Raw genomic sequence first — 22515 nt, forward strand, 5'->3', positions numbered from 1 at the left:
GATGTTTTAAGCATTTATCAAGTTGCCAGTGAATTGTGGATATATTTAAAGTTTGTCTCAGAATTGGTAGCATGTGTTTTTATTTGTGAGATTTTGTAAATGTGTAATTTTTTTTCGGCTAAATTTGAGGTAAAGAAGTGAACGACAGTCCCTAAACACAACGCACCAACAGCATCATCCCTAGAAATTAAAGACATTTATTGAAATGCGCAAAAATGAGTTAGAATTAATTTAGTATTTTGTTTCCTAAATATACTTTATAAACTTAAACGTGGTTTAGTTTTTTCGGTCTGAATATGTTTGGTTTCAGGGTTGTCTATGTATACAACAGATTTAACCTTTTGACAGCAGTTTTTTGGGACGCCTGAAAAGAATTGATCTTATGTGGACACACATTTGATGGACAGCTTAACTTTTGATTACGTTTTATGTATCCGCCATTTTGATTCTCAAATCTGACAGATTTTTGTTGCCTGCCTGGCCTACTGAAGTATAATTTGGACAGTGTCAACACAGTCGCTCGGTAGGCTAACCACCGTGTAACGGCAGTGTAAATGACATTGCAACCGGGGAAGGGGAGCAACGTTAAGCTAACAACGCAGTCATGAACAGCCAGATATGGGCCTCCTGGTGACCTGACAGCCAAAGTCGCCGAGTTTCCTTCCAGCTTGTAAACGAGGACACGAAAATGATTGATAAAAGGTAACAGTTGTTGTTTTTTTTCGGGATGAAATATATGTAACCTAGCGTAAAGCCCCGTGTTGCCAGTTGCCTCGCTGTCAAGTGGGCAGAGGAGGCAGCGCTAGGACTGAATAAGGACATCGACCGTTAGTCTTGTGATAAATAACAGACCTGTTCGCTTTTGATCTAAACATGGTTGTCACTGTTAGCTATTGTCATATTTTCGTATCATTAGCAATACAAACCAGGCTTTGCTAATGTGCTGTTTTACGACCTGCATGCAAGGTAAGTGAATGGCACCGTCATGAAGCAGTGAAACGCACCAAAGCAGGTTTATAACGACAGATAAGACAACTTAATGTGAAGTTACGATAACTCTGTGGATAAGCTAATTAATCCTAAATCGCGCCAGTGCTAAGATCACCCTGTTACAAGTAGTATCAGCTGGTAGCTAGCAGTAAACGTTAGCAGCTGATGTTAGTCGGGTGTCAGATGGGCCTGTCTAAAAGCTGACATGTTGCCGTATGAAATTTTTATTACACATTTTGCTAGCTATTAGGACAGGATGGATTACAGTGTGAGCTCTTAAACACCTGTTTGTGTAGCCTCATAATGTCCATTGAAGGGATGTGCATACAAGGGCAGCATATACCGAGATCAGTAATGTTATGCAGTCAATATCACTGATGAATACTAGTGAGTCCGGTCAGCTGTTATTTCTGATGTAAAACAGTGCATTTCCCATTTATTATGGATATTGACGTCATAACATAAGAGATCAGTTTCATTCGTGGACGTATCCCCAGTGTCACACATGCTGTAGCTCATCACCTGTCATTTAGCAGATATCCGGCTGCTCATAAATCAGCTTTATGAGGAGGGATTATTTGCTGTACTTGTGGTTTCATTTGATAAAAGGTGCTGATCAATGTCCTCAAATAATTGATGATTACTGTCAGCATGCCTTGAATTTGTTTACCACCATAGATGCAGTGTTGGTGTTCAATTGTCATCTCCAGTTATCTATTTGTAGTAATACTAATGCTACACTTCAATCACTTTTCTCCCCACCCCCACTCACTTGCCAACAAATGTGGTTTTTTTTTAGAACTATTCATCAGTTATGTCACACACTTGGGTATACAAATATATAAAGTGAGTATTTGTTTTGCTTATAATCTCTCTTACTACAAACATGCTTTCCTAATCCAACTGTTGAAGTTTGCTGACATTCTTAAAGCTACATGGTAATGTAAATACACAGATGTGCAGCACTAACTCAGTTATAGAAACATTGCTTCCTGCTCTTTGCAGAGAGGAGTGCAAGCCTAGTCTCTGTAATTGCGCTGACTAATTCTTCATTTGGCTCCAAAGAAGACAAAGTAAATCTTCCTGGAAATGGATCTCTAAGAGTTGTTGTGTTTCTGTTTTGTTTTTTTTTTTTTAAATTAACATCACCAAGTTAATACACTTCTCTCTTCAATGCAGAGGGGTAGCCTATAAGGTAGTATTTCTGGTGTTCATATGAGTGATGTGGGTGTGTGTCTTATAGTGTCAATTTGCTGATGATGACTGATGTTCAGGAAATGCAAAGCAATATTCTGCATTACAGTAGGATTTGCTCAGCACACGGTTGGTGCAATCGTTGTCCTTCATTTACTTGTACATTTGTATTGATCTTCATCCCGCACACTCTTTTGGTCAACAGCTAAGTGAATCAGCCAGTGACGTCAGCCATGTTTTGGAAGTTTGACTTGCACACGTCCTCTCACCTGGAGGCTTTACTGGACAAGGAGGACGTCACACTCACAGAGCTCCTGGATGAAGAGGATGTACTGCAGGAGTGCAAAGCCCAAACAGGAGGTCTTTATATTTTTAGTATTAATTTGCCAACAGCTTATGTGTAATTTGAGTATTGTACTAACTAAGTTCTCTTCATTATGAATTTGTAGACTTCTCCTGTTTTTATGCCAGGACCAGTGCATGCAGGAGCTGGTCTGTATGATTACTACAGAGCCCCCTGCTGGTGTAGAGGAGACCAAGCGATTCAAGTAGGTGCTGTCATGTAGAATATGCTGATGTAGTATACTCTATCCAGAAAGAATGTGTTATGCTGGTGCTGCGCTTCCTACCTTCCATTTTGTAGTGTCAAGTAAGGGCTTCATTTGGCTCAGATTTGTAAGGGACGATCCAACTATCTGAACAAACCACTGATTATATATAAGATATAAAATGAATTAATTATTTGTAATTACAAGTTGTACAATCTGTCTGTTGTTTGAAAGAAATATACTAAGCATATGAAGGTGGAAAATTACCATAATATGAGTGGCTTTTCAGGTGTGTTTTCTACACTCATCACAGGTATCCAAATATAGCATGCGAGGTGTTGACATCTGATGTGGGAGTGATCAATGATAAATTAGGTAATGAGGAGCCTCTGTTGGAAACTCTGTATTCGTTCCTGGAGCAGCCATCACCGCTTAACCCCCTCCTAGCGTCTTTCTTTAGCAAGACAATTGGAAACCTCATCACACGGAAGACTGAGCAGGTAGAGTCTCACACACACATTTTCACATAGCAGAATCAAAGGGCATGCTCTAAAAAGATGACAGTTGTGCTTTTGTGTCATGATTAAATTCACAAAGGTTGAGAAGTGTGTTCAAAAAGATAATGGAAATTGGGAATACTCACACCGGGGATTATCCTCAAACAACAATGACTGTCAAGTTTTATTATTTCTCATGAAATACCATTCCTTCAGGATTGTTCAGAATAACAGCACTAAAATAAGACCTTTGGCGTATACATGGCCGAGGTCCAGCCAAAAATTTACTGGTACCTTCTTTTTTTTGCTGGTACCTCATGATTTTAGTCTGAAAAGTGGTCTTTAGCAACAGAAATAAAACATATGTTTGTTATAGTCCTTTTGGAATTGTGGTGATTTTGTGTGGCTATGCCAGTCACTTGATTGGTAATTTAATAGCAAAAATCAGATAAAAAAAAAAAATTAATGTGCTCAGTCTGCAGTGTGATTTGCCTAAAGAATATGTACACATTTTTTTTACATTATATACTGCTCACCTAGGCCTGTGTTAGCATTTAATATTGGTAATCTTTTTAATAACATGCATATTGTGCATAAAAACTTCAACCTGAAAATTCTGTCCAACCAAATTCTGATACTTATATTTCATTATATTTGGTGCTTGGCAGATAATGTTGAACCATGCACATGGTTCAAAGTTTACCATGCAGCAGCCTGAGGTCATCAGGCTTATTTTACATGATAATATGATAAGTCTTCTTGTTGGCCAGTAGTAATAGTTGTCCTAGAAACTGTCCAGAAAAGTGTGATATTTAACTAAGTTTTCTATAGGGGTTGATTTATTATGCATTTTGTGTCCCTCTGACCTTGGCCATCCCTTGAATCCATGTCACCTTTACTCAAAATCAGCTTCACTTAATAAATGCTGCTTTAGTGGTCATTACCATCATTATGTGATTAACCTTTTCTCTCTGGGAGGTATATGTCCTTTAATTTGCATTATAATGTCAAAGAAGGCCATTGAGAGCAAGTTTCTTCTTTTCAAACGTAGGCCTGTGTCCTGAGTGTTCTCATTGTACACTCTTTTTTATTTAGGTGATCAGTTTCCTACGACGGAAGGAGGGATTCCTTTCCTTGGTCCTGAAGCATATTGATACATCAGCCATGATGGATGTGCTCTTAAGACTTATAAGCTGTGTGGAGCCACCCCCTCTTCGTCTTGAGACACTAACTGTATGAGGCAGATTCATTCTTTGAAACTTAAGGAACTTACATTGTGTGCAGCTAAACTATAATGTGATATTTTCTTAACAGTGGCTAAATGAAGAGAAGTTGGCCCAGAGACTCATAGAGCTCATTCATCCAGAGAGAGATGATGAGGTAGATTTTTAGTATTTCTATCTCTGTCTACATTACCAAGTTACTTCAATACAATGCTTGAAAAGGCAGAGCTGAATGTCTGTGTGTGTGTTTTTTCACACAGAGGCAGTCCAATGCATCTCAGACTCTGTGCGACATTATTCGTTTGAGCCGAGATCAAGCCAATCAGCTCCAAGAGATGTCACAACCCGACCCTTTGCTGACTGTGCTGGAATCGTATGTCTGACAGCTACACACACATTATTTGACCTATTCTAACAGCGAACGGAGGTGATAACATGCACTATTGTGTTTCTTCAGGCAAGAGTGTGTGGAGCAGTTGTTACAGAATATGTTCTCAGGAGAGAGGAGTGAGAGCTGTATCATCAATGGAATTCAAGTTCTCCTCACATTACTGGAGATCAGGAGGCCCGTGTAAGTGAGAAATTGAAGCAAACTGTGTATAAATGCTTCTTTTTATTTTACCACTCGGCCCTATTATTTTATAAAACTCTATCCAACTATCTCTGGATATGGTTTGCATTTAGTTTTTTTCTCTACATTTACAACAGAGTGGATGGTGTAATGGATGCTCAGGGATTTGAAAGAAGTTACACTGTTAACAGCAGTATTTTGTTGGCCATCCAACCACACCTGAAACATTTCCACCAGCTACTTCTAGACCCACCCAAGGTATGTAAAATGTAGCAAACATTGAACTGATGAAGTGTCTTGGATAAGAGACGAAACTTTATCAAGAACAAAAAACAGTTCAGTGAACTTTGAAAACAACTAAGGATGATATGTTCTTAATCTCAGATTGTCAGTGGATAGTGCTGTAACATTAATGTTTCTAATTGCTTTGGATTGTAATTACATGCCACATGCACAGAGATTTGTCCAAAAGTTAAAGCCAGTTTATATCTTAAAGAGATTGCACAAAATTGTAAAAACAGTTGGTCTTATCATTTATATAGATACATTATATAATGCTAATCATATTACATTTGTAAAGCATCAAAGAATGTAACCTTCATGCCTTTTCTTAAGCAGGTATATTTTTTTGACATATACAGTATTTACTTGATATCTTTTCTGTATTGTAGTTGCAGCTATGCAATAACACAGTGCTTGATCTCCAGTCTGTCTTGCCCCTGACCTGGTCACTCTCAGGAAGCAGGTATATTTGTTTTGTTCCCGTTTAGCGAAATCCTATGTTGACTACTCTGGGTGTGCTGGAGGAACCATTGGGGAACACGCGGCTGCATGTAGCCAGGCTAGTGGCCTCTCTGCTGTACACCAGCTCTGCCAGCCATGCAGTAGTAGCACAGGAACTCTGCCGACTCAATACAATGGACATGCTTCTGGTAAGATGAGCACATACGCTACATTTTTCCTGGGTAAAGTACCACATTGGGAAAGTGGCAAGTGTGTAATGTTTGTGAACACTTCTCAGGACTTGTTTTTCAAGTACACATGGAACAACTTCCTTCACCTTCAAGTGGAGCTCTGTGTTGCAGCCATCCTCCGGCCCTGTGCCCACGAAATGAGACTTCAGCCTGGTTTGGAATCCCAGGAAAAATTCAAGCCTCATCAGGATGAATCACAAGAGCAGGCTTCAACTGAGACACAAACTTCTGAGCCCTCAGTCACTTCTGAAAACTCTGCACATAATTTAATGGTGACTCATGTAGGTATCTGTGCTTGTGTTTAAAGCAAGACATTGTTCTTGAATGAAATAGGCTGACCAGCTCTTTCTTTCACAAGTTGTTTCAGCACTGCCACCTTGTCCAGAGGATTTTAGAGGCATGGGAAGAGAATGATAAAATGCAGTAAGGAACCTTAAAACAATCTGTCTGTGTTGTTTTTGGTCAGTGGCAGTAAGTTATGGGTTTCCATACGTGATGTTATTTTGTGCTCAGGTCTGAAGGTGGAATGAGAAGAGGGTACATGGGTCATCTAACCAGGATTGCCAACACAGTCGTCCACAACCTGGAGAAAGGCCCGGTTCACACCCAGATTAGTAGTCTTATCACAGGTGTATCCATACATTTTCTTTCTTACTTTCTTTCTTTCTTTCTTACACATGCAATTATAATGAATTAAGCAATTCATTCACTTGTTTATTGGTCTTTATTGGTCATGTTAATGTGTAGAGCTGCCAGATGACTACAGAGGGCGCTGGGAAACTTTTGTGGATCAGACCCTGTCTGAGACCAATAGGAAGAACACCATAGACCTGGTAAACACAAACACATGTACAGGATATAATATGTTCTGTGTATAATACACACATAGAAACCTTAAATGAAGCATTTGTAGTGTTGTTTCCCTGATCAGGTTGGCTGTGGAAATCCACGTCCTTCATCAGAAGATGACATGGAGAGCCCCTTCCCTAAAGAACTCACCCTACAGCAGGTACAGATTTATAAGTACAAATATGAAACATAAAGCCTGCCTAGAATCAACTATCATGATCTAAATTCAATTTTAATGTCTGTATTAGGCCTTTTCTGACTACCAGATACAGCAGATGACAGCAAACTTTGTGGATCAGTTTGGCTTCAATGATGAAGAGTTTACTGATCCTGATGACAGCATTGGGTATACTAATACACTTCACTCTGTGTGTGTGTGTCCGAGTTCTATTTCGACTGTGTACTGATGGGAGGATTCTTTCTTTGCAGGGCAACCTTTGACCGTATTGCAGAGATCAATATCAACATTGATCCAGGCCATGACAGTGTGAGTTTATTTAGATTTTTCTTAGTGTTTTTATACACTTGTTTAAATATTTTGTTTTTTCTCTTCAGACCACATCCTTAAACATCTTTAATATGAAGTTTTGGTAGCCTGGGAAGTAAACACATCTGCCTGAAAGCAAATGTTTCATCTGGCACTGTTCCCTTTCAAAGTGGTTTCCACTGAGCCTAGATTGGGCAGAGCCAATCACAGCCATTTATCTCATATGGGGTTGGTCTGATGTGGTTTGATATAATGATGACATTGGCTTTTGTCTGTGACCATTGCTCTGATTAGCTGTAGGTCTGTCTAATTACATCCAGAAACATTTTGATCTGAGCCTGTTGATAATGCCCCTAGGACACCAAACATGAACCAAAGGGGGTTAGACCGAAAAACTAAAAAAACAGCTGACAGTTAAAGAGTCACAGTATAACTTAACCACAACTTCGCTCTCATATTAATAAAAAAAAAATTGTTGCTGAGATACACAACAGACAAATGATCTCACAAATCTCCTTTTGCTCTGATTTGGTCTTCAGCAACTAAGAAACTACTCTTTCATGCCACTGACATAGCATGGAAGTTTTAAGTGAGCAAAAAGTTTTCATTACATTTTTTTTTCTGTGCTGACATCAAAAATGTTGTCTAATCCGTTGGTTTACTGTGCAATATTGTGATCCTTGTATTTCTCTATCAGTATCCCTAATGATGTTGTATATTCATGTGTTCTGCCTGTCTATTCAGGCTAATTCGACTGTGTTTGAAGCCTGTTCCAAGGATAGGATTCAGCCATTTGATGATGATGAGGAAGACATTTGGGAGGAGAAAGAGATCAACTATGCAACACAAACTAAGTCCCGTAACAGGTGAGCGCACACTCCTTGACTTATGAGCTTAAATGGTGTATCCAGTATTTCATTATATATGCATATTCCATATTGTATATATTTGCCTTTGCGTAAAGTACAATAAAATATTTTTTTGTTTTAAGGTTTGGTGGATCTCGGCCATCTCAGAGCCAAGCAGTCAGTAAAATCTGTGACATAACCACAGGTTCTGTCACTGAGACCTCTGAGAAAGCAACAGACTCAGATTCTGAAGGAGAGGAGTCTAAAGATGATCTGGATCCTTTCTCAAGCCAGTCTGAGGCAGCAAAGAGTAAGACTTAATCAGTTTTTGACAGTGTATTTTTTTTCTTTTTTGTTTGGACCAATGTCAGTGTGTATGATGCCATGTGCTTCGTCAGACACTGGCTGGGTAGCCGACTTTGGGGAAGTGAACTCAAAGGCTCCTGCACCCGGAGTGGGTTTCGCTGCCTGGGACAGTCCAGCATCTCAGCCAGCTGCCACAGACACAGAAGAAAAAGGATGGGCCAAGTTTACTGACTTCCAGCCATTCTGTTGGTGAGTGTTGCCTGAAAACATACTTTGAGCTCCCATGAATATGTATGTAAAGGATATTTATAATTTATGTTCTTTGGTAAAGGAAAGAAAAGTTTCCTTTTTAGTGTGACATACTGTATGTCCCCAGCTCTGAAACCGGGCCCAGATGCAGCTCTCCTGTGGACTCGGAGCACAGCGGATCCGACAGCACTAAACCAAACCAGAATCGTAAGTTATTTAATTACATGAAGAAAAAAATGAATCACTTGAAAAAACACATCATACAACACAAAGTGTTATTGCTTATGCATGCTTATAAATGATCAACATAAATGTAATTTTAATATTATGGTTTAAAAGTTAAATCTGTCCAGGGATAACAGATAAAAAATAACTTTTTGGTCAATTCTCACACCTTTACAACAATGTTGATTAGTGTGCATTGTACCTGTCAAACCAATACAATAAAATAAATAGTTTTTAGTTTTTTAGTGTGCAACATACAGTATATTTCACAACAGTCCTCATGGTCCATGATCTGCAATAAATACGAAGCCTACCGGACATGATCATGTACTTGAGGTTTAAAATAATAATATATTTTTCTTTATTATTCAGGTTCACAAAAAAATAAATAATTAAAATATAAAAATATAAAAACTAAACAAAAAAATAATGACGTCATGTTTTGACCCCTTGGACGTGATACACTGACATCAACCACAATGAAAAGTACACAAAGATTTTAGAATCAGATGATTTCCTTTTCTCCATCATCTGTAGCTTGTGGGTGGAGCGTGTGTGTGGCGAGGAAAGCTCCATTAGTGGCATCAGACAGCTCTTCCTCCAGCAGCTCAGACAGCGATGAGGAAGAAGGGAAGACAGAGTCATCATCCACCACAGAGACCATCACCACTGGTGCTGGCAAGGAGACCATCCGACTCACTGTGGACGCCAAAAACGAGAGAGCGGTTTTCTCCAGGTCAGTCCGCTCCCTCATACAGCTCTGTGTTGACCACATCAGTGTGTTCCTCCTCTTCCACTGTACTGTCTGTGTTTCTCTGAAGGGCTCACATACAGTAGATGCCTCATTTTCATTTCCTTCAAAACTTTGTCCAGCGTATTTTGCTCCCTCCTTCTTTTCTGTTTTTGTCTTCTGACACCTCCCTCCTCCTGTCTGTTCCCTCCTTTCTCATCCCCCCTTGACTTCAGAATATTCAGACCAGCAGTCAGACGGTATGTTGTGCTTGAGGTTCATTTCTCTGGAGTGTGGAATGCTTTCCTCTCGTTTTATGAAGGTTTTTAAAGACCATCCTAACCAGATGTGCCACAATTTGGTTTTGTTTTGTTTTTTGCTCATTGCATTTAACAGATTTAATATAACAACCCCTTGTACTGTAATATGAGGACAACTGAGAACGCCTCCTTAGATCTACCTTATGTTATCAATCTAATATTGTGACACACATACCATTTCCTTCCTTGTGGTTGCTAGTTACCATACTTGCACATTTACAACAAACCCCCTTGCCCTGGTTGCCATTATAAATCCCCTTGTATGATGCAGACAGTTTTCTTTTGAGAAGATTCATATAGCCAAAGTTAATGCCATTTGTTTTGTTTTGTTCTCAGAGCACACACACTACTAACTATATGTCTGATGGCATGCAGTGACCAACAGTTGCTATCCAACATGTCAACATCCTAACTAATCAGTGCAAGTTACTAACAGATAGTACCCCAACAAGCATGCTACACCTAAAGAAATCAAACCTGGTGGTATATAGCAACCTCAGCACACAAAAACTGTATATGATTTGGGCAGAGCCATTTGTCAAGTACTGACATTAAAGGTGGGGTGCGAGATGTTTTCCTGGAGCAATTTTTACTAAATTGCTTAAAATCCCCTTCACACCCCGATTACAACCAATTAATTAAAAGCTCTAACACAAAAATAAAAAAATGTAGTCACCCTTGGAACGAACAGAACTGAAAAAACACAATCCAGTCATTTTAAGTGCCCAATCAAAATGATTGAATGGTGATATGTCTATCAAACTCAACTTCCATTTGTCCCTCCCCCCTCTGCGCAAACCCCTCTTCGTGCATGAGTCGTGCCTTCTCAAGGGCTTGGAGCACTTATACAGGAAATGAAGCCAGAGCCACAGCTTGGCTATATTAGCCACATTAGGATGTAAAGTTCACCGGCAAACTGTTTTGTCACTAACATAAATCACTAGGAAATGTAACGTTAGCCAGATAGGTATGAATTAGGGCTGTTCTGTAAGAGTGGGGGTGTTGGAGGAGACTGAATGAGGTATGCATGGATTGGGGTTGGAGCCAGGGCCGGAGCCCGAGCCGGGGCCGTGCAAATTGTTGCCGTGCAGCGCTCGTGAACCCTCGGAAACAAGCATTGCATGTGTCTCTAATCTGGAGGCGTGGCTTCAGGAGGATGTCTAAAGAAAGGGGTTTGGACTTTTCAATTGAGTATGTTCAAAATGTAGCTTGCTGGAACCATTTTTCTAAGATCTCCTACCCCACCTTTAACAGACCTGAGGATACGTAGGATGGTCTACAAGCTAATAATAATGATGTTACTGTATGGAAATCTGGCAGGTAGGAGTCACTAATACTTGCACTTGGACGTGATGACATGATGAGGGGTTATCTCTTCTCTTTGGCAAAACATGTTTCTTGCAGTGAAGCAGACAAGGTGCCCGTAGAGGGACTCTCCATCAAAGACAAAGGAAAAAGCAAGGAGGAGAAGGAGGGTGAAAAGGGAAAGAAACCTGGAGATTTCCCCACTTCAGCTACCACCAGTCCAGCTAACCAGTCAGCTGCAGTTACACAGTAAGTATCAATGTAGTGTTTGTTGGGTGTAAAAGAATGTGGATACACACAAAATATCAAAACACTGTCTTGTTCGAGGAGTTCTGTGAGAGATTCAAAGAAAAAAGGGAGGGGCATTGTTGAACATCTGCCAACAGTGAAAAACTTTGAAAAAGACCAGTTTTCAATCAGAGTTTGCACTGCAGCATGTTAACAGGAATATTGATTAACATTAACATTGATAAACAGGCTATTTTCTCATTTTCAGAATTAGGACACATAAAATATTTTATCTGTCCGCTCAATATAGATAATTTTGACTTGTACAACACAGGTAACTCATATCATATACAAACTGCATTTCAGTTTGTTGTATTCTAGAGACATACATACAATAAAGACTTAATGTCACCCATTACATTTTTACACATTTCACAGTTCAGAGCAACCTTCCTAATGGTTATGATAACGTTTTATAACTACATATAGAGATTTGAAGATGCAACAATAGTGACACCTACAGGCAGATGCAAATTGCTTGGGTGCATCAAACTAATCTGCATGTGAACGTCCTTTTTTCCCCTTTTCTTTTATTTTGTTTAATGTCTTTACAGGGAGATGCAGCCCTCTGCTAATGGACCAGCCTAATGCTGCATTACAGGTGTAAACAACATGCTTATCATCAGTCCATTCAACATACTGGCACCTTCTTCCTTCTTCCAATTACCAGTCCTCCTAAGCCCGTTTTTGTGCCCGAAGACATGTAAGCAATGGAAGATCATCAACGTTGAGGTCAGACAGCCATTAGCAGCATCTCTTCTGCACCTTCATGGCATAATTTCAGCTGAATTGTTTTAAAGAGAAAACTGTTTTAAAGAAAATTTGGTATTGCCAAATCCCCAAAAGCCAAACTGTATTCCTTCTTAACTTTTTCAAAATATAATTTTCTCATTGAAGGACAAGTAAAACACATTTTAGAGGCACTTTAATCCTAAGACACCCACATCAGTCAGATAGTGAAACTTTTATTGAAGTCTGCATCACACTTTTAGATTGTTTGAGCATGTCTGCTCTTTGGGCATTAAAACACAGCCCAGTGAGTTTTTCTAGCAGAGCATTTGACTGTTTACACTTTAGTAAAGACAACTGTATCCAAATAATCAGCCAAGTTTAAAATCGCCAAGATGCTTGCAGGCCTGCTGCCATTTGTTCTTTAGCATTTCCATACACTGTACATGCCAGGCAGATATTGTATGAGTGATATAAATTTGGCTTTTCTTTCATACATGCTGTCAGAATCATTTCTCAAAATATGTTCAGAATCTTTGCTTTGATCAAATGAAAATCGGATGCTTTTTTTTTGTTTGTTTGTTTTTTTTTTTTTAAATTTGGGAGTATCGTGTGCCATTTCCTCTTCAAACCTCTGACAGATCCATGTAGTTTAGAGGTGTGTGCATAGCTGTATTTATGTGTGTAGATATGCGCTTGTGTGTGTGTGTGAGCTCTGTCTGAGGTACAGAGTGTATTCTCAGGTCAAAGGAGAGGTATGCAGATACAAAGAAAGCACACCTGTGTAACACACACACACACACACACAGCTTCATACACACATGTATACACAGCCATATCTATACACACATGCAAAAAAAGTCAATCACAATACACAGTGATGTGCACATAAAATCATATCACCCTCAGAGCTGTTTAAATGTAATATTGTGAAATTTGAACCTGTATTAGGTTGTGGCTATTCTTGGTAACATGTAACGTAATATAAATGTAAACAGTATATATAAACATTATATCTATTTTTGGAATAAATCCAATGTATGGAAAGGCGGTTGTTTTGCAGGTTGCAATGTGTGTATTGTATGTGTGTGTTGTACTGTTGAAATGAGGCAATAATGATGTCTGTATTTCAGTTAATAGCCCAGCATCAGTTCCTGTTCCTTTGCTACATTCTTCCTACATGGAGGTTTAACAGTGTGCATGTGTGTGTGAATGAAAGCCAGTCTGCAGTATGTCTTCCATATTATTTACATCAAGGATAATTATGGTTTAGTACAACAAACAAACAATACAACAGTCTTGATTTTAATTATTTTGGTCATAATTTTTATCGGTAATAGTTACATTGTGCTGATCATTGGGGAAAAAAATAGAACAAACTTCCAAGTGAGCCTAAATTTCTTAGATGTGATAAGAAAGGTCTCCTAACGATAGATGACAGTTTAAAAATTGATATTCTCATTCAACTTGACCTTAAACACATTTAGATTGACATCTTTGAGTTTTACCTCTAGGTTATGTAACTAATTTGCTTTATTTATAACCTCTGTCTGTGTCACTGCTAAATGATAATAATGACAAAACAGCCTAAATTGAATCCAAGTTGTAATAAATTGGAATTATCCTTTCGGTTTACGTTTGCCAGTCATGCTTTACTTTATCTTCCTCCTCGTCTCTCTCTTTCTCAGGGCAGGAGTTGACTTTAATTGCTTATATGCCTATGGAACGATTTACATAGATTGTTGTATTTATTTTAAAAGCACTTTTTTCAAGAAGCACTTTTGGTTTGTATTTGGTGGAGCCAAGTGCCACCGTTGTTCCCTGCTCAAAGAGGCGGGAATGTTTGACTTGAATGAGTGAATCATATAGATACTTTAGAGTATTTTCTCTTTGATGCTTTTTGCCAAAGTGTGTCTTGTCACCAGTGTATAACTGGGTTTCATATCTGTGAAGTAGCCTCCTTTCTTGCAGTGGTCGTAAAAGTGTGACAGTTTATCTAAGGCCATCTTGGTTTGATCCCTCCTTCATGTTTTTGTAGACTTGAAGATGATGGAATCACAGAGAGGGAAAGTCCTGACCCTTCTCATGTGTATCAGGAGACCTCACTATAGGAAAAATATGCCAAGAGGCAAATCACTGAATTATGCCATCAGTTACATATATAATGTTTGCTAAGCTCAGACAGTGTGTATCATAAAGATCCTTAAACTTGGTTTTGTGTTAAGTGGAAAGCATCGCTCTCACATGATACAAGTCACAGACACCAAAATGGATGTCACCTGTATACATTCCACCTTTGAGAATGAGTGAAAAAAGTATTAAAAGGAGGTAAAAATCAGTCGTCAGAGATATATTCAGCGGATGAATAGCCCAAGGAGAAAAAAAGTAAAGATGACATTACTTAAACACCTTTTGAGTGTTTAGTCATTTCTAATCACTCAGTCTGTCTCATCAACAGTTTTATGACAAAGTGTGACTATGAAGCTTGTTGTAAATTGCCAAAAATCATATTATTATTATTATTATTATTATTGGTGGCATGATTCAAACAGGATTAAAAAAATGATTTGTCTCTTGCCGAATTACTACTGTGCACATTGTTTCCACACTAATGTCTCATGGGCAACGTGGAAGGGGCTGGACTTACCTTCTCAACAAGAAGTGGGAGGGGATAGCATGTCAAACAAAGGCTTTGAAAATCCCATTTTACACAGCTAATTTTACTTTTGAGCACTTTGATCTATTTAATCTGCACAGAGAGCAAGCATTGGCATATGTCAGGGTTGGAACAGGAAAACAGGGCTGTTTTTGCTGTCAGGGTTGTGTACAGGACACTTCTGTCAAACGTAAGCACTGCATCTGACCCCTAGTGTTAGGTTTTTGTCTGTGTGTGTGATTCACCCCGAGTGTGTGTGTGTGTGTGTGTGTGTGTGTGTGTGTGTGTGTGCAGTGTAGCTACGGGTATGGTGAGATATAACTTATAATGGCATGAGGTACAATACAGTCATCTTTTAAGTGCCATTAAGTTTGCACATGAGCGACATTCACCTCATGGGTATGTGCTGTATTGTACAGTGTGTTCCCAAAAATCCAACAGAGAGACAATGGGTGTTAAAGTTTAACATCATCCCATTGCCTTTTACTTACACTGAGGCCATTTCAAAGTGTAACATTTTACTGCATAATAGCTTATTACATTTATGTATGTTTGGGTGTTTGTGTGTGCACGTGAAGTGTGAGGGAAGTGGTGTGAAAGACAGCCATGCTGTAAAATGCCTTTTTTGTAAAGTGGACTGATGCTGGTGTTTATCTTTTTTTGTTTGTTTTATTTTATTTTTCATTTAGAGAGTAAAGTGTCTGTTACCTGTTGTCAATTTAGCTTGTACATTCAGATATGACCCTAATAAATACAGTATGTTAAACCAAGAATGAGTGTGTGTTTGTCTCACACACAGTCAACACACACACATACAGTACAAACACAGAGAACCGGAGTTGGGCTTCGGTAGCACAAATGTATTTACCTTAAGGGCAGCTGAGCAGCTGGATTAGATCGCTTCCTGATCCTTCTGTCTCTTACACATCACCTACAGTAACTATTATTACTACACCCTCACTCCTTCGCCTACAGTGCAAATCTAAACCTACCTGACACAGTCGACATGCTCCAGGTGCAGTCGAAATGAGTTCATGCAATAGTGGAAGGAGCTGGGAGGAGCTGAAAACTTTCTTTTGTATTAACTTTCATGCTCTTCTCATATTCTCAACACTTGTCAGGCTGCAGGCCTACCTACCCATATATCAGTGCTATCTATCACTGTGGGTGTGTTCTCATTCTTTGGCTCAGATACATCACGTATGTCACCACATTCCTCTGTAATTTACGAGGTAATGAACACACCTGCTGCCTCTGTCTGCTGCTTTCTCTTCTCTATTCTCAGCATCTCTGTCTCCTTCAACTAACACAGAGGAAGGCTACCTTTAGTTTTGTCATTTGCACCTGACTGCTGTCTCATTAAAGTGTGTGTTCATGTGCAGACAGGAGCCTGTGTGCAGTGGGTTGAGCGTGCAGTAAGAAGTGGGCGGAAAGGGGAAGAGGCGGAGTTGTGTTTTTGTACTTATTGGGGTGGAGAAACCTGCCTGTCTGCTTGGAGCAGAGAGAGGAGGAGCCTGTGGGGTGTGGAACTTTAGACAAAGGAGACATATACACACTGACACTGGATCACTGGAGCGAAAGCACAGACACACAGCTGGAGAGCTTCACTTTTGCACAAGAGACGAGCTTTAACTCTTGGACTACATTTTTTTGTGTTTTGTCAAACTTTGTCAAAAAAGAAAGAATGTGGATGTGTTTGTGAGCTGAGACATGTTTGTGTTGGACCTTTAGTTGCCTTATGCTGCCTGTAGTGTGTAAAAGTGTGTGGGTTAATATGTTTGGGATGGAAAAGTGGGGCTGGCACAACCAACAGCTCTGCTCTTAGCTCTACGCCATGGGGGGTTGCCATAGTTACCCCTCAGCTACGGAAGCAGACGACACAACTCTTCAACCTTCTGACATCAGTAATAAAAAACTGTAAGTTTTATTTAACTTTAAAGTCTTTTCACCATATTTCTCCTGTTTTTTTTCCCTGAAGGCACTGACCTGTATTTTCTGTTGCCTTTGTGTTTGCTCTCACACTGTGCTGTGTTTGTCACTCAGACAAATTCATTCTTAAAAAAGGATGATGAAGTTTTTAACATTGATTTTTTGATGGAAGACTTGAAAGCTGGCTGCATATGCTTTACTGAGGAATGTTCTCCAGATAGGAGAGTGCATGTGTGTGTTACATATTTTTCTGATGGCATCAGTGAAGGTAGATTCCCCCGACAGCAGGAACACATGTTAAAAAGAAACTTGAACCAAGAGGAGGGAAGACGCAGTGTGTGTTTGTACATATTTTAACACCGTTACTATGCAAATGTTTGCTCTTGGACGAATCTTTTTAAGCCAGTTGGCTGCTCTGAGAACACAGTTTATTCCACCCTCACAGCAGAGGCAAAGGTAAACAGATGGGCAGGAGTTTGTTTACACACAAACACAACTGTACAAGGAGCTCCTGCTTGATTGTGTCTTTGTGCTGACAACTGGTAGCCAAGAGGCAGCAGTTGAGTTAATATCTCGGAGCTGGAACGGAACAACAGACAGGATGTTAACAAAAGAAGTTCCTTTGGATGTAAAAACATGTCATGTTTTGGATCTGCACTACTACCTCTGTACAGCTAATGTTTACATTCTCCTCTGTCAGTGTGCTTCCTTCTTTACCTCTTCTGACCTTTACTTTGGACAAAGACCTGCTGTTTTAGTCCATTACACTAATTCTCCCTGCCCAGCCCTAACTTACACAGCCACACCAGGGGGAGTGAAGCCCCACAGAGAGCACAGTGTTTCCCTTATCACAGTGGCCAAGGTCACACTGAGTAAATGCTCAGCTGCTGTTTAAACTCCCAAAAACTGCATGGCAGCTGCCTGACTTCATTACACTTTGAATTATTCACTTGAATACGGAGCTTCACAAAAATGTGTCAAACCAAAAAGAGAAAATAAACTCCTGAGTGCAGCAGACGACCTGCATCCAAGTGGCCTCTGTGCTTTGCATAAAGTCAAATGATGTTGACAAGGTTGAACTTCAAGTACACATTTGCAAACATCATTTATTTCCTTCATCCACACTCTGCTTTATCACAGGTCTCAAAGGTGCCCACTACTTGTTATAAAGCATTAGTTGTAGCTTATCAGCAGGAATATGTACTGATGGAGGAAAGTGGTTTGTTAAAGCCAGCAGGTTTCACTCTCAGCGCTGTGTTATCTTCCACAGTCTTTTCGGTTATTTGCTTTGTGGCACTGACCACCGCAGCAGTGTGCTTCATTAACAGTAATTACTCTGGCTCTGAATTGACTGTGTTCATTACATTAACTGCTGGTTTATTGGATGTTCAGGTCTGCTGCTACCGCAGTGCATATACGTGTTGCATGTGTGTGCCAATCACAGAGGGCAAGACCGATGAGAAAGCATCTGAGGCTGTAAAATGTGTTATCTACTGAGTGCAGCAGGAGTAATTAATCCGCTGACCTATCGATTGTTTAACACAGCAATATTTTTTGTCTCTGTCTGTCTCTGCTTCATTAACTCTGATCTGTCTTCCCAAGAGGAATTAATAACAATAATCTGGAGGAGCGCCCATATCTCCAGCAGCAGTATGTGTGCCAGAGGATTACACACACCGACATGTTTGCCCTCACAGCACTTCCTCCTGGTGTTGACCAGTCAGAGTGGCTGGCCAGCAACAGTGAGTATTTCCATTTCCTTTTTGTCCCACACACAAAGCTTAAAAACATGCACAGGAAGACGTAGACAGATCTCATTTTCATTCTATTGATTTTTTTCCCCAGCGGTGGCATTTTTCAAGCATATAAACCTGTTCTCCAGTGCTCTGTCTGAGTTCTGCACCCCCAGCACCTGCCCTACTGCCTGTGGACCAGGCAACATGTAAGTTAATAGAAATAATAAATGACAAAGTTATCAAGTGGTGCCAGGCACAACAAATGTGCCTCTTGCACATATTATAGCTTATTTTGGCAACTACATCTATTCTGGGTCACTGGCACTCTATAAACCTAATTGGGTATGAATTCAACCAATAGTTTTGCTGCTAAAATGTTAACAAACAAACAAACTGAACCAAAAACAATACCCCTTGCCTCTCCTTTGGGGGGGCAAGGTAATAATAATAATAATTTTTTTAAAAATCCCATTCTATAAGTGTCACTTTAAATCATAAAATACTCATACTCAAGGTGACAGACAGATCTCACTTTAAATGCTTAATGATAGTGACATATTTTGTATACTGTGTGTGTTTTTGGTATTTTTCACAGTAAAAATGTCATTCCATTTACCACCATTATAACTGAATAGCAGCAGATGTCCTTTGAAACCAGCATAAGAGTATAATAAGAAATTTGAAATAAGAAATTTCAAGAATAAACTGGAGCTTGAACTATGGAGATAGTTCAGTTGAGATCATGTGACACAGGAGCAGAGCTGGGGAGGTCTCTTTTATAAAGTAATTATTGACAGAGTCATTCTGTTAAAATGAGTCACGTTGAAACTTTTTCCTTACTTAAAAATGAATGTATTCTTTTTTTTAAATAAAGCCTAAATCTAAAAAAAAAAAAAAAAAAAAAAAAAACAGTTTAAACTTAAGGTATCTATAAAGCAAATGGAATTAAGTTAGAAATGTTTCTGTTTTAAAGCATAATCACTAAAACAAGTCACATATACACTATATGGACATTATTTTGAAGTATTACTTAAATTTTAAAAAATGCTTGTATCAGTTGTCATTAATCATTATGATAAATGTCAAATGAGTGTTTACACTGTTGTCTGTAAAGTTGGAATAATTTAGTTTTAAGACAAATTCCTCTTTTTCTTCTTATTTCTACACATCAGTAATCACCTCTGATCTAGTGCAGTTATTACGTACTGAGTCCCAGTTACACTTTATCTTTCAAAAATAAATCACATTGTCACAATCATTTCATGAGAAGAGAGAAAAATATTTTATTCCAACTTCATGGGCAACAGGGAATTTTTCTAAATCTGAAAGCTGATTTTTCTTCCTGAGTGAGACCTGAAGAAATCAGACATTACTTGTGGTTTAAAACAGTTTATTTATGGTCAGAACATGTGAAATATTTCATAAATCTAGAACTTTTAAAACAATTATAATGATGAAATAATTCGGTGTTGAGTAAAATTAAGTAATAACAAACTCTGAAGCATTTTATAATGCAACAAAATGAATCCTAAAAAGAAACATGTGGTGCCAGGCACAACAAACCCCACCCCTCGCACATATTGTCGCTTGTTTTGGCATGGATCCACCTTATGTTATCATGTCTATGCGTGTGGTGATGTCAGCATATCAATTACCTCTATATATGTGCCAAGTTTGAAGTAAATTGAAACAAAATTTATGTTTTTATTGATGTGAAATTTTGCCCATGATAAGTAAATGGGAGGAAAAACAAAACATTTAAAAAAATTCATAAAAAATTTAAATTTTGACCTGTTTTTCCCAAAATGTACTGACATCTATTCTAGGTCCCTGGCAATCTATAAACCCAGTTTGGTATGAATTCACCCAGTAGTTTTGCTGTTACAGCCATTTGAAATTTTACCCATTATAAGTAAATGGGGAAAAAAAGATTTTAATAATTCATAAAAAATTTGAACTTTGACCTACTGTTCCCAAAATATAATGAGATCTATTCTGGGTTACAGGCAATCTATAAACAAATTTGGTATGATTTCAACCAATAGTTTTGCTGCTAGAGTGTTAACAAACAAACCAAACCAAAAACAAACCCCTTGCCTTCTCTTCGGGGGGCAGAGTAATAAAGACAAAAACAATTGCGATGATATTTCTCACAATATAAAATTCTTTCATAACCTTCTGTTTGGAATTTCAAATTGGATAGAAGTGATAACATTTTTCTCTGGAAAATTATAGTTCAATTGTCAGTGTGTTGTGTTTTTTAGGGTTTATGTTTGGACAGACGACCACGGCAGGAAGCTGAAATGCTCTGCTCCACTTTACTTCGACTATGCCATGTCATACATTCAGGATCTACTGACTGATGAAGATGTTTTCCCCACAAAAGCAGGTAAAGTGCATAAACTTGGCATCTATGTTGCAGTGTTTCGCATCAAAATTTCAGTGCAGAATCATCCTCTTTGTTCCTGTCTCCCAGGCTCTGTGTTTCCGTCAGGCTTCATCTTTCTGGTCCAGAAGGTGTTTCTGTTGTTGTTTAGGACTCTGGCTCACATTTACTGGTGCCACTACAGAGAAACACTAGCGCTGGGTCTGCATCCGCACCTCAACACACTCTTCACACACTTCACCTTCTTCTGTCGGCAGCACTCACTGCTGGAGCCTGAAGACACTGAGCCGCTGCAGGACCTCATCACAGCTCTGGGACAACAAGACAGACCCTAAAGAGCCACCACACACACATATACAGTATAGCACAGTGCACACATTATTTTATCACTTTTCTTAAACTTATTATGAAGCTGTTTTAGTGAGGCTTACCACCATAGTGTGGATTTTATTATCAAATCATCTGGAAGTTGTAAAAGGAAATACTGAACAACCCATAGGAAAGTCTGTTCTGCTTTAAAAAGTGAAAATTCAAGACAACAGTGCCCGGCTTCTTTTGTGCACATGAACGTCTGCAGTTAATGTGATCTTTTCTGTCATTGTAATATTGCATGTTAGTGTGTTTTAACATAAAGGTGCATTTTTTAATATTTTCATAAGGTCAAGATCATCATGGTCCTTTAAGTCTTCCTCATACTGTAGTGTTACAACAGATTAAACTCTTCTTTTTTTTTTGTCTTTCTCCAACAAACATGAGCTACATATGTACATAAATACAACGTGCCATCATATATGAGTGCTGACATAAATATAATGATACTGTTGTGACTGCATTGCTCTTTATATTATCCTCTGTATGGAATATAACAGCTTGCCTTTGCATCTGTTTGTATGACTATGTAGCCAGAAATAAACATTTGTGTCAAATAACGTCTATTATGTGTTAAATTTAAGAAAAAATTCCACGCCTCCCATAATAAGAGATTAACAGATTGCACGAAACGTGAGTATTTTTTATCACTTATAATGTTTTCATGTCTAGTGGGAAAAATTTTTAGGACATGAGTATTGTGATTGTGACAGATATTGTATTATTTTTTAATCGGACTGTCTTCTATACTCTGTTTAACTGTGATTGTTGTCTATTTTTTCTTTTATTTTAAGTGAACAGTTGGTCATACCACCATTTTTACCAGTTTAACAGCAGCTCCATCTACTGGCAGCTCATTTATCACATTTTACCTGTACCTTTGGCTACACTGCAGACTTAAAGTATTAATTTCATTGGATTTAGAGTTCAAGTCACAAAGGAACTGTACACTGAGGGGGCTGCAAAAAGCCTACAACTATATTGATTTGATTTTTGCATACACTGAGTACACCATTGAAGCAACACTTAAAGTCTTCACGGCTCATTTTCCTTGCAATTAAACACTAAATCAGTGAGTCACTGACCCCATGTCCTTCATCTCTCTT

The 22515-nt window shown here is 38.8% G+C and overlaps 2 protein-coding genes across 2 annotated transcripts; both read left to right on the top strand.

The window, feature by feature from the left end:
* The first annotated feature begins 237 nt into the window (after nucleotides 1–237).
* On the top strand, nucleotides 238–14888 carry ppp6r2b (protein phosphatase 6, regulatory subunit 2b). The gene is given in 25 exon segments (XM_030137463.1): nucleotides 238–702; nucleotides 2390–2532; nucleotides 2535–2544; nucleotides 2634–2732; nucleotides 3046–3232; nucleotides 4325–4462; nucleotides 4544–4609; nucleotides 4713–4825; nucleotides 4910–5023; nucleotides 5161–5281; nucleotides 5794–5955; nucleotides 6045–6278; nucleotides 6356–6420; nucleotides 6511–6626; nucleotides 6745–6830; nucleotides 6929–7006; nucleotides 7095–7192; nucleotides 7276–7333; nucleotides 8078–8199; nucleotides 8325–8491; nucleotides 8580–8736; nucleotides 8864–8943; nucleotides 9499–9697; nucleotides 11416–11565; nucleotides 12159–14888. Coding segments are annotated over 24 exon segments (2769 nt in total). The 5' UTR covers nucleotides 238–702; nucleotides 2390–2417; the 3' UTR covers nucleotides 12193–14888.
* Nucleotides 14889–15872: 984 nt separating this feature from the next.
* On the top strand, nucleotides 15873–21687 carry LOC115421540 (MOB kinase activator 2). The gene is made up of 5 exons (XM_030137465.1): nucleotides 15873–16906; nucleotides 18521–18660; nucleotides 18764–18860; nucleotides 20919–21043; nucleotides 21131–21687. Exons 1-5 carry the CDS (start codon nucleotides 16824–16826, stop codon nucleotides 21373–21375), a joined length of 690 nt encoding a protein of 229 aa, XP_029993325.1. The 5' UTR covers nucleotides 15873–16823; the 3' UTR covers nucleotides 21376–21687.
* Nucleotides 21688–22515: the final 828 nt, after the last annotated feature.

The sequence above is a fragment of the Sphaeramia orbicularis genome, chromosome 6 (genome assembly GCF_902148855.1).
Source record: "Sphaeramia orbicularis chromosome 6, fSphaOr1.1, whole genome shotgun sequence".
In the NCBI taxonomy this organism is placed as follows: Eukaryota; Metazoa; Chordata; class Actinopteri; order Kurtiformes; family Apogonidae; genus Sphaeramia; species Sphaeramia orbicularis.